Below are 17,242 nucleotides of genomic sequence, written 5' to 3' on the forward strand. Positions count from 1 at the left end.
GGGATATTTGAAGTCCATAAAGTAAAGCGTGCCATACATGGAACATGGTACAACAGTGCATTAATAAGGCTCATGTTATGCACCGTGCTCTAGTTAGTTCTCTGCTCATGCAGTATGGCACTTTGTAGCATACAGTTTATAATTGGAAATGATGTGGGCGTTGCTTTACAGAAGAATTTACATTAAGCACTCATACACTGTAGCATGATAATAAATATAGTATTGTAAGAGGCGTAATTATATACAGAGGGTTATTCTGCATATACATAAAGGTGCATATTGAGACATTTTCTGAACATGGTACGTAAAATAAGAAGTATGGAGCAGGGCAGAACAATGGTGAATACATCAAGAGAGACAAAGGTTAAAGAAGAAAGGTGGCCACACATGGACGTATTTTAGCTCACCATATTGGTCCTTCAGACTAATTCAACAGCTTATCAGCCCGTGTATGGGCACCACCGATGAGCCTCACCGACCAGCATCTGGCAGGTTTGACTTTTTCGTCGGCTCCTTGATGCGGTCTCTGCCATTTTAATTCAATCGAATTAGTCCAATATCTCCTACCTGTAGTTGGGCATATCAGAAGAAGATCCGCTCTCTTGGTGACCTCCCCAAATGAGCGGATCTTGCAGTGTATTGCCGCCTTAAAGATGGGGGATAACTATCTTTATAGAATCCCAGAAAGTAGGAGGTGAGGGAGAAGATCAGCAAATAAATACCAAACATTTAATTGGGCAAATAGTGATTATAGGTTTCCATCCTGGACCTTCCCAAGCATAAAAGTTTCCCTGAGAGTTGCACATTTGTGTGTTGACATAGGACATTGTTCCATGTTGTCAGCAAGCAGGTTTCAGGCATGAATGGAATCTTGACAGGCCCCTCCATCAAACTAGTCTAGCACTTGTCTGCTATAGTGCTATGTGAGCGGACAGTTTGTCATCAAATGAATGACATTAGCTTAGTATAAGACACTGCAAATGGTACATTTTTCAATATAAAGGTATTGGATCTCAGATTTCTTAATCGATTTCCTTTTCTCTGTAATAATAAAACAGTACTTTTGTTCTTGATGGTAACTAAACTGCATGAATCCAATGTTTCAGTGGGTTTTTCAAGTATAGCAATTCCAATCCCTTATGAGACCTTAAGCATTTTGGATAATAGATTCTATACCAGCACATTAATTACAGCTTTCCAGTGTAATATACATTGTATTTGCAAATAAAAGCAGTACTTGCTGTCTCTCCTTTACTCTTCATTTCACTGCTTGCCTGACTACAGAAATAATAAGGCAAAAACCATCTCTCCTACAGCCAAGATTCTGATTCCCACAATGCTTTGCACACTTCTGTCTGTTACAGAAAATGCAAGGCATTGTGGGATTGAAGTCTTGGCTGAAGGATAGCTGACTACAGATGTTTTAATGGCACGGGGAGTCAGAACAAGCAGAGCCTGAAATACTACGAGACTCAGACTGCTTTGAACACATTTTCAAACAACTTTCATGGCCAAGTTTATATTAATGCATAATTGAAACATTTTGGTAGGCGGACATCCCCTTTTATAACCGCAAAGAACATTTCATATGCAATAAAGCCTAACATTTTATTGAACACACTGTTCTCATAATACCTTATATACAGCACATTGGCATCATTATGTTGTTTCAAACTGGCATTAAAATGACGTGTCCCAAAAGCACTTTATACATGCCTCATTGGCACATTATCCCCAAAATGTTTTATATTGAACACCTTATTTTATAAAGTACATTATATTAGGAAAATATCCTCCAGACAAGTCTGTATGTATTCATTGGAAGTGGAACAGCACAGGTCCTTTCGCTCCACCTAATGGGCAAGCAAGATGGCAAAGCTATTGCCGTTTTTGACTATTGTTTGAACTTGCACCTTCCCCCCCCCCCCCCCACCTGCTCATAAATGAACCATTTCTTGAAGGATGTAAAAGATTTCAAACCAATCTTTCCATTGGCCGTAGACTTTCTACTCCAATACAGTGCCTTAGCCTACTGCAAATAACTACCTCCGGCTTTGCACATCAGGAGTGTTTTTGTGCCATTCATGCAGGCAGATTTGCTCCATGTTAGTCTGACATTTGTGCACCTCAGTTTTCAATAGTACCCAAAATTCTCAGCTGAATTGAGATTGGGGCTTCACCTGGCAAATGCCAGAGGGACTGCTGTAAGATGCCATATAGACAGTCACTATTTAGCGGCTTGGTGGGGGCCGGTTTGGGCCTGTGTGTACTTGATATGCCAGGGCCTAGGTTGAATCCCAGTCTGGGTTTGTATGTAAGGGATCACTGTCCTGCTAAAAGATCACCTTACTTCCTTTCATGATAGAGTCCTTCTAACGCACAAACAGGACCCACAGCCACATTATAACAATGAGTGTAGAGAAAAGAATAAGAAGAATCACAGTTGTATGGGTGTGTACAAATAAATGACCCTCATGTGACTAGCTTGTGTACACATACACACACAACTCTACCACAATCCAAATGAATTTTAAAGTCTTTTACAACTTTAGAAAACAAACAATTGGACACAAGGCCTCTTTTATTAGTATCAAATATGCAAATCGTCATGTGATTTTCTCCAGAATTTCGCCAGAATTTGTTGTGCTAATCGGCACAACCAAATTAGTAATTTCCACCCACTTACAAACAGGTACACTGAAGGTTTTTTTAACCAGTAATTCAGCCGCAGGCAGCATAAAATTCCAAAGCTGCCAAGTTTCTATACTTATTGCCTGGCTATGTGAGTGTAGGGGACCCATAGGGTTAAATCCCCTAGAGGTTTGGGAATTCCCCTACTGGCTAAGCAAGTCCTGGTACATAGAAGTATAAGACAAACAGGCCAGCAAGAAAAATCACAAGTGAAACTCTGCCTGAAAGTGAAGTGAAGGGACCACAGTTTGAAAAAGGACTGGAAGTATCTCCCTGAGGCTTCAACTGGAGGGAATCTGAACCACTAAAGGATTTCTCCACAAGCTGAGCATAAACCTACCGAATCCATCTCCACAGTGGCGCTAGTGTACTCTACTCTGCAAATGAATATTACTGCAACAAATCTGTCTCTGTTACTACACTTGTGCTATGTGAGTACTATCTCTGCAATGGTTAGTGGCGTCCTAATATCCTGATTTTGCAGCGTGAGAGGTGAAGTTCAGCAGCACTTTCTTCCTCCACATGCTCTCATGAGGGCCCAACTGAGAGGGTTATAGTGTAACCATACCCTGCTCCATTGTAACTGGAACATCATAGTTTGGGCCAAGAGAGGGTTACATGAGTAAACTTGTGCATTATTTTGCCTGTTTTTTTTTTAATCAAGCTTTTTGTGAACTTGAAAGCAATTCCATAGCACATGCAGTGTTTTTTGAGATACAAGAATATTATAATTTTGTGGGACAAAAGCTTAGATGGTCCTTCTCACACAAAACATACACAAGTAACTTCTATCCTCGAATGCACTGAACCAATAAACTGCCTTTGGACTGGAAAAGCCAAACTGCCTCTGGACTGGATGTTCTATGTATAGTTCTGCCCTTGTTATCAGTAAGGACAACAAGTTCCTACAAGCTAATCTAAAAGGAAGTGGGACGGAGCAGTGACCCCTGCATGTGCCATACATCGCTTTCAGAGATCTCAGCAGATCAAATAATCTGCCCAGAATGATTGTGGTCCAATAGCATTGCATGGTGGTCTGCCCAAACTGGCCTAATGGCCCCCATACATGCACAGGTGGACAGGTACGAAGATTGAAATCAGGCAAACTGCTGTGCTACATTGGTGAACGTATGGCCATAATATTATACGGTTAAGTGCCATTTGCTTTTTTATTACCTTTTGCATAAAGAAGATTTTGTTTTCACTCCAAAAGGGATTTACTCACTTGTTCCTTTCCCATTACTGAACATCATTGCTGTGTGACCTAAACACCATAGAATGTAATGTAATCCACAGAGAAAGCCCTGTGCTTTTTATTACTTAAGCCAACAGAGCAGACATGTAGCAGTGCCCAATGACAGCATAGCTCATATTATAGTGCCACCCTTCAAACATATGCTTTTTTATTTCTTTTTGTTGAATTATGATAGCTAAGTTTTCCTTTGACGGATAAAATACATACAAAAAAAAGAGAGAAAAAAATCCTATATATTTCTCAAATAATCTGTACACTCTTTCAGTGTATTGTATATTAGGCATAGCGAACTGGGTCAGGACTCGGGATATGTAATTGTGACTAGAGACAAAGAAGATGTGGCTGATGGTGAATGTGGAAATTGCATTGTAACAATAGCTGGAGGGCCCATTGCTGTAGGAATTGGTGATGTGGACTTAACACAAAGCATGTTTTTTTTGTTATGGACCCACGCTCTGAGACTGAAAGTTCAGGACAAATGTGCTTCTTAGTGTATCGTAATTCTCTAATGCGGTAAAGTCTAGTCTACAGACAGAGGTTACAGTGGGACTGCTCAGCTTTATGTATATGAGCTCAAGAACTTACAGTATGTGGGGCATGAGTAAAATTGTGCACATTTTACCCTTTCCTGACATCCGAAGAACTGTTTTTTTAACCTGTCCCTTTCTAGTTTCTATTGCTCGTGTTCTGGGCAGCAGAAGACTGAGCGTCACAACCTACTCCCTATTGCAATAATCCTAGAGCCAATCAGGGGCTATAAAAACTTATTTTATTTTATTTTTTTATAAAGCCAAGAAGAACAAGTTCTGCCTTTATTGAAATATTACATTCTCTAAAATGGTTCTGTATCCAATAACGTTAAATACTTTGGCAACAGAAACCTTGAAGAACAATGAGACACTGGTTAATGTTTTCAAAGAGGTGGATTGGGATGAATATGTACTGAACTAAGTGTTTTTACACAGCAGTAATAAATGTAGCATTAACTTGTGATAACATTGGGGACGACCCGGGGTGTACAGAGCGGCTGTCAGTCCATTGGCACGCTAATGGTGACTAGATGTATTCATGTAGAGAGCAGTAAGGCAGTCCCTTTATGGTATAGAGTCATGGGTAATGTCTTAGCAGACACTTTGGTGCCTTGCCACATGCTGATAGTCAGCTATGTAGCCTAGAGGCAACTCATGTGAGTGCTTATATAGGCCTTGCCTTGTTCATTTTTACCTGATGCCATTGGATGATAGCACAGTATATGCCATTTGCCATATGCTTGGAATAGAAGAAGTAACAATGTATCGGCTTCATATCATTTAATTTTGAAAAGTAATATCCGCACAGCAGTAGGGTCTCACTTTCCCCTAACACATCCCTATAGTTACAAGAGTTTTACAAGAAGCAATTGCTATACAGTATGTGACAGAATATATACAGTTATTATATATGGGATGTTTCTGGATTTTTAAAAAAAATCCATATGCTTTAAAGTGTCTGCTGATTTATTGGATGTGTTTGGGTTTAATCAATTCTGTATTTTATACTTACAAATTTTTAGAATTCCATTTTCTTGCACAAGGTTAAAGTGCGCTGGATTTGAATGGTTTCTTTAGACATTTAACCCTTTCCCTGTTCGCCTTGATGACAACATCCCTTTAAGGAGATGGGTGCACAGGGAGAATAAATTCAGAGCATGTAGATTTGACTGAATACTGCCCCTTGCCGATGCCCCCTCCGTAAACCCCTTATGGTAATCGTCGACTGGGGCTGAGCGCTGTACCTTGTGCTGGATTAGGAGTCTGGCACAAAGTGAGCACTGCCAGGTTCAGGGTTTGTGGTTATTTAGATTTTTGTTTATCAGCTCTACAATTTGGAATTTCAGCAGCTATCTGGTTGCTAGGGTCATGTTTACCTTAGCAACCAGGCAGAATAAAAAGATAAGGATTAAAAAGTAACAATAGTAAAACTGTAAGCTCACAGAACAATAGTTCTGTAGGGGGGTAAGTGACTCCCGTTTGAAAGCTGGAAAGATTTAGAAGAGGATGACAAATAATTCAGAAACTCTAAAAAAAATAAATAATAAAGACCAATTGCAAAGTTTCTAGGAATAGGATATTCTATAACATACTTAAAGGGTAACATAAAGGTCAACCACCCCTTTACGTACATTGCTCTTCCCCCTGATCAATTCTGCCTCAAGGTGCATCCCACGGGGCAACATGAGAAGTGCACATCGCATCCCATACATAAGAGGACTCAAGAGGCTCATTTATTAATGGGTCTGTGTATCAAGCATATCTCTTGGACGTATTTAGGAGACCTGGCTGGGACTGTGAGCCTCTGAACAGGAACCTATGCTTCTGAAGAATAAATTCCTGCAAAATGAGCTATAAGATATCTCAATAAAACTACACTACTTCACTGCAAATTAAGTGTGCTCTCCAGGTTCTTGTAAATATATTTGTAAGATATACAGCCAGCACAGGGACTGATACCTGTTGATGAGCACTAACTGAATTACACTGGGAGCTACGGCAGGACGTCTATCTATATTTGCACTTTAGTATAAAGACAAAGGGAACATGTACAAGCATTTGCATTTATCATGGACAAACATAAATAACTTGTGTGATTTCAAGGGAATCTGTGTTGAGTTTTAAATGATTTTGTGGGTGAAAATACATTTTGCATGCTTTTGATATTGCTAACACTTTGGTCTCGACCGTTTGTTTATAAAAATTGATGAAATGTTTTTTTGCCGGTGTCCCCTAATGCACCCAATGCTATAAGAGAGCGCAAGGGTAAGATAAATTAGCTGCCATAGATTAGCCATGCTGGTTAACATGCAGTCCACAGCATATTTAAGAATGTTTATCTTTATCTCCCTGAATTCAACATTTTCTGTGAATGGTGAGGTAAATGGATATATCATACAGTACTATTTGTTCATGACCTGCCTATATGCTTCTAGCTTTAAAGCAAAGATTATTTGTTTTCCTTAATACAACAGGACAGCAAACAGCAAAGTTTGTTGTACTAAGGAGGGCAGGATTAGTTCAAATCCCACTTGGATTTCTTGAAGGTTCCAACCTGTAAATGTAAATATGACCAACTTTAGTTGTTGGACTCCCAAGTACCTGTTGCAATCTGTACCTTTACTGATGGCCTGGTCAGGCCATGGGAGTTCTCCTAGGCTGGTTTGATACAGGCGCTCACAACACTTGATTTTCTATTAATGCGTAAGTCCTGCCTTTACTTCTAAAAGTAGCAATAAACTCTTATCTTTAACCAGGAGCTTCAATAATTAGTGCTAACATATAATTAGTGCTAATATATGGCTATAATGCAGAACTTGCTCCTTGCTGCAACATGCACCATGCCCGGGCCAGATTTTTTGTTAATAGAAGGATCAAAATAGGGGAGCACCAGAGACCAGGCTTCATCCATTTTAAAACATCACTTTTATTTAGAAGATTAAAAACATCTATCAAACGAAGATTTATAGCACACCATATGCTTTACGCGTTTTATAGCTTCCTGTCAAGATATTTTACTAACGCTCACATTGCCACTAGGTTCTCATTTACCACATTTAATTTTGATTGGTATTGCATCATTAGCTTCCCTGGACACTGCACTCAAAATAGCTTTGGGTCATGTTCATAGCAAGTAGGTTTTTGTATAAATGGAATACAAGGCCATCAATTTATTCTGTGTTCTGCCTGGGCCTGACTTCTCACATCTCATGCAACTGAGAATTGGGAGTGAGACACAAGATGGCACTGGGGAGGTTAAAATCTGTTATGTGGGCAGAAAGCCTGAATGACTTTGCTCCTTATATGTGGGGTGCACAGCCACTATAGAACTGCCTGAAGAAGCAGTCAGGACCCTATAATTGGGCGCCTGGCTGTGCCGTCAGTGTTTAGATGGCAAGCTAATATGCTGCACATGAAAAGTGGCGGCTTTTAATAATATGTATGCCCTGTGATATACAGAGTATGACTTATGATATATGACTCCTCTGTCTCTTGCTCTACTCTGTAACTTTCTACAGTTTGTGAATGATTTATAAAGCCAGTGCCTACCCTAGAGTGAACACCATCATGCCATTTATGTCTCAGTTAATATTGTTCCCATTAAAACTAAAACTGTTTCTAAGTTCAGCCGACCCTATCCCAGTCCTGCATGTGGAATCACCTTTTTCTTCCACATTCTCTGAGCTCTCCAACCTTCATAGCCCCACTGCCTGTAGATGTTTTTTTTTTCTAAAGAGTCCTATTATTGTTAATAATAAATTTGGCCAGACTCCACAGAATTCATGAAAGAGACACTTCATCCAGCACAGAATGTTTTTTGGCTATGTTTCACCTCTGCCCAATCTTACCTTGTTCAGCCTCTTACTGGCAGGGTCCTCTGCACCACCTGTATATGTCTTCTCCATTGTACAGAGATAAAGGATCCATTACATTCTGATAATTACACATATGACTGAGCATATACTTTTGAGATATAAGTTATACAAAATCAAACAATGGCTTTCTGTTCTGGGTTTATGTTGGAATATAATTTACAAAAAGGTGCCCTATTAATCACTGCCTTTAGAATGCTGAACAGATGCCCTTCCTGAGCTGTTGTCTTTCCCAATAAGGAACTCATTAAGGGCTATACAGAGTATAACCTAGTCCTTCATCTTACAGCAACCAGTCAGATATTTACATTCATTATACTATTTCATTGGCACCTATAAAAGCTGCATGCTGTTTGGCTGTAAAGGGCAAATGACTGTAATTCTCTCCATGAATTACTCAACTGGGTTGGATCCGCTTTTGGGAAGTGAGAGATTACATGGCATCTGATAATAGTGCAATGTAGATGCCAGGATAGGTCTGACTAGCCTTTTGGAGTAAAGACAAAATTCTTACTCCTTTTCATAGAAAAATTTAAACAGATATCCTCTGGATTAATTTAGGTAGGACTTACTTAAGAGAATGCTTGACTTTGATAGACAGGCGTAGTAAAGTAGTGGTGATCCATGACATAACAATAACTGCACTCACTGATCTACATACACTTGATAGTGAACCTTTCCTTGTCTGTAACATGCGTGCCTCATGCAGACATGCATAGTCCTCTACAGAGTTAAATGAAAGACCTGCTTGACCTTCTTCCTCTTGATATTTAGAAATATCCATGGTCATTAAGGGCTTAAGTAAATAAGAAAACAACAATGTGATGATTGCTTCACCTTAAACTTTCAGTGCCAGGTGTTATCAGGTTCTCAGGTGTAGCTTGGCAAATACAGCTAGGATGTATTTCTTGACCGTATTATACCTTTGCACTCCTACCCCTTGATTATTGTAATTGTCAGTAGTTACAAGTGAAAGTTCTCTCCAATGACGCTGAATGATGCCCATGGGTTACTTACACTACTGCTATCCTCCTCTTTACTCACTGGTAGGCTATTAAAATGTATAAATGTCTCTGGGGATTCCTTGCAAGCCTTTTATATAGCAACATAATCAGAATCCTGCCTGTTTCAGTAGCATCTCCAGTATAAACCTTTGTACAACCTTTGTACTACTTTAGCCCTGGGCTCCTTCAGAAGCTGGCACCCATTCTATGCGAAATAGTTGGCCCATACAAACAAAGAACACCATTTAACAGACACCTAATAAAGCATACAGAAAAGGAGATACTTACTTTTATGATGACTGGAGATACTAATCCATTATATCATCATTAGAATCTAATAAGGCATTGCTAATTATGTGTGTATAAACACCCAATACATAATAAAAAAGACATAAACTAAGTAAAACATTAATCCATGAACCAAGAATTGGTTGGGTCCAAGTCCCTTTATACACATGATTGAATTTATGCAGTAATTTGGTTTGTCCTGTACACAAATAGAATCATGGAGACATTTCTAATGTCCAGCAATGCAGTAAGCTGTATCCTGTAGAACATTTACCCCCATACATAATAAAAGGCACTAAGTTTGCCCAGGTGCAGTAACCATATCAACCAATAAGATGTTTGTTTTTAAAAAGGTGACCTGTAAATGCTTCCTGCTGATTGGTTGCTATGGGTTACTGTTAAATACAATACATCAAGCCTAATTTAAAATTTGAAACAGCCAGTCTCAATTTGCATTCACTCACCCCTTCACAGAGTTGGTTCAGGTGCCTTGCCCCGGACCCTTCACCCAGGGAAATTTTTTCCATTAAATTATTACGTGAATCACAGTTTTTCATGGACACTCACCCCACTGATCCGGTGGTCCGAGTGCAGCACCCCAGACCCGTAGCAAAGGGAGACCTGGCAGTCACAAGCACAATTTCTTGATAGGTACACACTCCAGACACGGGTGAAGGTGGTTAAGAAATAGCTTTATTCACAATAATCCTATTTGTGTGATCCTATAATAATCCTATTATTGTGAATAAAGCTATTTCTTAACCACCTTCACCCGTGTCTGTAGTGTGTACCCATCAAGAAATTGTGCTTGTGACTGTGGGTTACTGCCCATGGGCAAACTTAGCAGCTTTAATTACATAACCCTATTAGTGTTTCCATAGGAGTATAGTGGGACCTACCCACAGGACCAGAGTTAATAGCAATAGGAGAAATTAGAGTAGCCCCAGTAGCAATGTAAATGCTACCTGTGAGTAGTCAAAGCTTTGTGACTCCACTTAGATCCATTTCTGATTTGATGTATGTGTGTCCATTTCCTGGCTAAAGCAGTCCCCAGGAAAGTCTCTGTAGGGGACGAGAGGAGCCTGTTCAGTAGAGATGTAGCGAACTGTTCGTTGGCGAACATCGGGTGTTCGCAAGTCTGCAAATTCGCAAACTCTTGGCGATGTTCGCCATTTCGGGTTCGCCGCGTTTTTTTTTTGCGCCGCGTTTTTTCGCCTCGGTTTTTCCGCCGCGTTTTTTCGCTTCGGTTTTTCGCCTTTGCGTATACATAGGAATAGCTTGCGTTTTTTTTTTTTGCGTTTTTTTTACAAAGTATTTTTCAGAGAAATTTTTGCCCTTGATCCCCCTCCTGCATGCCACTGTCCAGGTCGTGGCACCCTTTAAACAACTTTAAAATCAGTTTTCTGGCCAGAAATGGCTTTTCTAGGTTTTAAAGTTCGCCTTCCCTTTGAAGTCTATGGGGTTCGTAAAGTTCGCGAATATTCGCGAGTTTTGGCGAAAGTCCGAGAACGGGTTCGCGAACATTTTTGGCGATGTTCGCTACATCCCTACTGTTCAGGGCAAGTTCCACTTTGACTATAAGAAAAAGACAATTATGGCTATGTAGCTGCACTTCTTACCACCACTGAGTTGTGATAGTGACGTTATCATGTGAAAAAATGAAAGATCAACCAGTACAGGTAACTGTTTGAATTGGGGGTACAGGTGATTGCTCCAGAAGTGTATCAGTCACTTCTTGTGCATTGTGATTATTATACTGATACATCTGCCCCAGACACAGACTCGCACAAACCTGCTAATCGTACAACCCTGGGACACTCGCTATTATTACAGTATAACTCTTTATAAATTAATTTATTACACTCTACATTCTGTGTCTCTGAGGTACTGTATATTTATTACAATGGAAAATCATGGGAATTGTGGTTTTGAATTACTCAGTTATTCTGTGAATCATTTGGCTCTATAAACACATCATAATAACTGTACTTGTATATTCCTTAGATGATTTAAACTGTTTTTCTCTTTTTTTCAGTTGCTTTACATAGTCATAAATGGCCCAAAAGTTTTTGTTTTTTATTTTTTAAAAAAATGTTTCGTTACAGGTCTTAATTTAGAGACCAGACTTTGTGGCACAGCCCATTATTTATATAAAGTTTAAATATAAATATTTATACTTTTGGCCCTTCCAAAGTACCCCAAACCACAGGCTTCCGCTGTGGGCAGCTCCTGTAAGCTCTGTACTTTAACTACAACTGGAATTCTTATAAAAGAACAAATAAAGTTTCTAATGAATAATATCAGCATGTTGATGTATATATGTGGATTATTTGCTCTGCCTTCAGTCAGAGATTGTGCCCCACTGTACTGTGAAATAGCCATGATTCCTTCCTAGGCTAGTATCTCTGTAGCTATACAGATGCTGTAATGTTAACTGTGGTGCATTGATATATTTCCCCACTATTCCTAGCTACGATTGCTGCTCAGCAGGGACACTCTATGGGTGACCTAGTATAGTTGCCCCTTCTGGCCGCCACCTAAGAGTTAACTTTTTCCATACTGTGCATTTGAAAAAAAAAAATGTCCTATTAGAAGTCATTGAAGCATCTCATGATCTGCATGACTCAGATTGCAGCCTTGTGACTTTATAGAGAAATAGTCAGTGAATTTGAATGCCCTTATACTGTTTGTAGAGGGGGCATTATAGCCAGTGGGTCTCTGTCTCCATTTTGACTGAACCTAAGAGTCTGAGACCTTGGAGAATAAACAGTTACGCAAGCGTCAATGGAAATAATTCTGTATCCATAAATGATTATGAATTTCTTTATAAAGGGACATGTGTAATTAAAATGTGTACCTAAACCCTTTAATATTTTTTTAAAAAATGACTGAATATGACATGGCATCAGCTCCTACTTTCCCCAAACACATCACTTCTATAGAAAGGAAGTGAGATTGGAAAAGCAGTCATTTAGTTGCCCAGTTCATGAGAGCATTCCATTAAACCCAGGCACTGTGTGAGAGGCCGCTGAATTGCTTTGTGAGTGGCTCTTTGGCCAGCTTGGCAGCAAATGGATTACGGTTAAATCATGATTGAAATGCTGTTTGCCTGCTAAGAGACTGAAGCAAATAACACCTTGTCTGCACTTTTACACCATCTCCAAACAGGCCTTCCTTGCTCTGCACAAAGTAAAGCTTCTTGCTACCATGAGCGTGCTAAAAAGCCATAGTTTTTATTTACATTTCATAGGGTTGGAAAGCCTGTCCCCTTTGGGGAAAAATAACCAAAAACCCTTTCCTTGCACACAAGGCCCCTCCTTAAGCCAACATACATATACATACATCCATCTTTGCATTTGTAATTAAATACAAACCAACGAGCATGAAGACATGTCCTGTATAGGGATAAAGCACCCCCTGCTGTGAATTATAAGGATATAAGAAGTTACAAAAGATCACTAGACCTGTATGAAAGCCTGAGGCTGGACTATGAGGGGCTGAATATGCTGTTATATAATAAGGAACAATTGTGTTGTTCTGCCAGGCCTGGCTTCTAGCATTGTTAACAACCCCTTGTGTCTGTGCAAATGAATTCCCTTAACATTCAGCACCAAAATTAGATTGTACTCTCAGGGGCACAGCTGCAAATAGGAGAGGTGAGATTCAGGTAGATGAAAAAGCTGCCTCATGGTTACCTACACTGATACAGAGGGTTGATAAGTGTAAAAGCTCAACTTTTAGTTATGAACAGGAGGTTTAGCTCTGCTAGTGTAGGGCTTTTTACATTAATGGACCTGGTTTACAGGGGCAGGTAAATTAGACAACAGAGCTGGATTTCCACAGTAGCTCTAATGTAGTTGTGTAGTTGCAGGAGTTTAGAAAACAACTGGGCCCTGGAACCTATGTGCACCCCACAAGTAAGGACAGCAGACACAATGTACTGTGCATGGGAGAAGGGATGGTATTAAGAAGAAAAACTTTTTGGTGCCCACAGGCCTATAGCTTTGCCCCTTGCTACAGAACTTTAAAAGGCATATAAATATGTATACATGGTGAGCACCAGGCCCAGACTGGCAATCTGTGAATTCTGGCAAATGCCAGGGGGGCTTCTATAAGGTGCCACAGACAGTCACTACTTATTAGGCTAGCAGAGCGCTTTTTGGGCCTCTGTGTACTGAAAATACCAGGGCGTATTTTAAAGACCTATTTGTATGTATGTATGTAAGTATAACTTTATTTATAAAGTGCCACAACGGTACGCAGTGCTGTACAATCTTGCAATATACAAAATTACACAGGGAGCTGTTATAATACATACAATAAATAAGTATAAATACACAGTAAGTGCCATGTGCTATGAGACAATAGGAAGGAGGTCCCTGCCCCTTAGAGCTTACAGTCTTAGTAGAATCACAACCCCTCTTGACATTCTGTAACCCTGAGTAGCAGAACCTTTTAAATGCCCAGAGACTTTCCCAACAATAAACTGCTTTTCAGTGCACAAGGAATGACAATTCCCAGCATTTTACAAGCACAGCTGGCAAAAGGAAAATGAAAGGAAGCCCCTGGATCAATGCAAAGCTTGGGATGGGGTTCAGATGATTGGCCAGTTGGTGTTGTTATCGGAGGATCTCCAATCAGTACCTGACAGACAGACGTGCCTAAAGAAGCCCCCAGGCACAGAGCTGCTTTGGCTGAGCGCTCAGAGGGGACACACACACACATACTGAGCTGCATAGAGAAGGGGCGGGCTCTTTGGAGTGACACGTCACTTCTCCAATGAGAGCTCCCCGTGTACAGCTCTATATGTAAGGAGCAGCAGCATCTGGATGTAGACTCCATAGCGCTGTGGGAAGCCCGGGAGAGGAGAGCTCAGCGATCCCATCCAGCCGGAATCCTACGGATTGGCCTCCCACCTATTAGCCATGACTTACCGCTCTCTGGCCAGCGGGATGGGATGCCCCCTGCCTCCGTGTAGCTTTGCAGGACTGTAAGGCGAGCCTGACGCAGAGGAGAGAAAAGACGCAAGTTTGGGGCCAGAGAGCAGAACACTGCGCGTCACTATGAAATGCAGTCGCGGCAATCTGTGAGCACAGAGGGAAGATGCCCGGGGGCCACACAGCGGGGAGGCTATGGAATCTGCCCCCACTATGATCCTCGGCTGCCCAAACTTTACCCAACGCCCTGCCTACAGCTGCCGGCCGGGGGCTGAGCGCAACAGTTGTACTTGCTCAAGTAGTGCTCTTCCCTGTGCCCCTCCGCTCCTTGCCCTCCCCTAGCCCAGCATGAAAGTGTTCCGCAGGAAGGCGCTGATCCTGTGCCTCGGCTACATCCTGCTGCTGGTACTGACTATGCTCAACCTCATGGACAAATGGCACAAGGAGCCCCAGCAGTGCAACGAGCAAGTGCGCTACACCCCCTACCAAACCCGCTCCGATATCCGCTATCTCTACCGGACCACCCCGCCCAAGAAAAGGCAACTGGTCTATGTGTTTACAACGTGGAGGTCGGGCTCGTCCTTCTTTGGGGAGCTCTTCAACCAGAACCCCGAAGTGTTTTTCCTGTACGAGCCCGTGTGGCACGTCTGGCAGAAGCTGTACCCGGGAGATGCCATGTCTCTGCAGGGGGCGGCAAGGGACCTGCTCAGCGCCCTCTACCGGTGCGACCTGTCCGCCCTGCAGCTCTACAACACGGCGGGGGCAAAGAACATCAGCACCCTGGGCATCTTCGGCTCCTCCACCAACAAGGTCATCTGCTCGGCGCCTCTCTGCTCCGCTTACAGGAAGGACATGGTGGGGCTGGTGGATGACAAAGTGTGCAAGAAGTGCCCTCCCCAGAGCCTCAGCCTGCTAGAGGAAGAGTGCCACAAGTACAACACCATCGTCATTAAAGGGGTGAGGATATTTGACATTAACGTATTGGCCCCCCTCATGGAAGACCCCTCCTTGAACTTGAAGGTCATTCATTTAGTTAGGGACCCCCGTGCAGTGGCCAACTCCCGTATTAAGTCCAGACACGGCTTGATAAGGGAGAGCCTGCAGGTGGTGCGCAGCAGGGACCCCAGAATCCGCAGGGTCCCCTTCATAGACCCTGGGCACAAACTTAACAAAAAGGACGGCTCAGACTATCATGCCATAGGGGCTATGGAGGTGATCTGCAGCAGCATGGGGAAGACCCTCAGGACTGCTTTAAACCCACCAAGCTGGCTCAAGGATAACTACATGGTGGTTAGGTATGAGGATCTGGTGGTGGATCCAGTTAAGACTTTAAGGCAAGTGTATGGCTTTGTAAACCTTTCCGTAAGTCCAGATATAGAGAGGTTCTGTCTGAACATGACCAGTGGTCCGGGCTACTCATCCAAACCTTTTGTGGTGTCTGCTCGCAATGCCACCCAGGCTGTAAGTGCATGGAGGACACTGCTCACCTATCTACAGGTCAGGCAGGTGGAAGAGTTTTGTCAGATCCCCATGGATATTTTAGGCTATGATATAGTGAAAAACCAAGAAGAGGTGAAAGATCTCAGCAAGACATTGCTTAGGAAGCCCCTGCTATAAAGAGTCTCTAAGGAATTTCATGGGTCAAGGGACACATTGCCTGAAACTAAACCAGATATTACAAGTAACTGTTACCCAAGCTCTGAGTCTAAAAAGTTTTCATTTTGTCCATAGAATTTTCTTCTGGTACTTTTATCTGTTGTGGGCCCTGCAGTGGATCTGTTTGGTTTCCATAATAATTACCTTCGAAATCTCATGATAGTGGTATGTTGCTGAAAACACACAAGCTGGGAACTTGGCAGTCATATATTAGCTAACCCAAACATGCGCACACAGTGTGAGATCTGCAGCCATACCATCCTGGGGCTAAGCAAAGGCATTAATGTGTATTTCTGCACTGCAACATGCCCCGATAGGCTGCATAGTGTATGGGTCAGTGGCTTCTCTATGTATACTGCTGAATAGTCTGGGTATAATTGGCCTAAAACAGCCTTAGGGCAAATACACACAGAGCTACTTAGTAGCAGCTACTTGTCAGGGCTACTAAATGCCAGAAAAAAACCTGCCATAGATAATACTGAGAATTGCCTCTGCTAAAACACACGTAGAGACAATTATCAGTAAATGATCCGCATTGTCTGTTTTAGTAGCCACAACAAGTAGCTGCTACTAGTAGCCGTGTGTGTCTTTACCCTTAGGGAAGAGGTACAACAAATATCCAGATAACTGTTTACAAAGCTGACCAGTCATTACTGCCCTTGTTTTACCAGTTCACATGGCATGAACCCTCCAGTGACCCATATACACTGTAAAGTATGCCCTATGGGAGAAATCCTAACTGTCACAAGTGCTGGTAATAAAACTGTAATTTATGTTCATTTGCTATGTGTCGGCTGATATTTTTTTTGGATGAGATTAGGAAATAGCAGGCACACAAAAACATCTTTTATGGCAAGAACAAGGGCATTATATTTCCCTGTGTGGGTGTTATGTAATGCATGCATGCTTATGCACATCTTCTATATGCAGCCTTGTACAGACATGAACAAGAGCCGCTCACTGTGCCAGATATGTAATACAACTCCAGGGTGAGCAGTCCCCTCAGCTT

General features: G+C 41.7%; 1 protein-coding gene across 1 annotated transcript; it reads left to right on the forward strand.

Annotated features, from left to right (window-relative positions):
* Positions 1 to 14,682: 14,682 nt before the first annotated feature.
* On the forward strand, positions 14,683 to 17,012 carry chst2 (carbohydrate (N-acetylglucosamine-6-O) sulfotransferase 2). Its single transcript, NM_001017162.2, is given in 2 exon segments — positions 14,683 to 16,630; positions 16,833 to 17,012. A coding segment is annotated over 1 exon segment (1,269 nt). The 5' UTR covers positions 14,683 to 14,925; the 3' UTR covers positions 16,195 to 16,630; positions 16,833 to 17,012.
* The last annotated feature ends 230 nt before the right edge of the window (positions 17,013 to 17,242 follow it).

The sequence above is a fragment of the Xenopus tropicalis genome, chromosome 5 (assembly GCF_000004195.4).
Source record: "Xenopus tropicalis strain Nigerian chromosome 5, UCB_Xtro_10.0, whole genome shotgun sequence".
In the NCBI taxonomy this organism is placed as follows: domain Eukaryota; kingdom Metazoa; phylum Chordata; class Amphibia; order Anura; family Pipidae; genus Xenopus; species Xenopus tropicalis.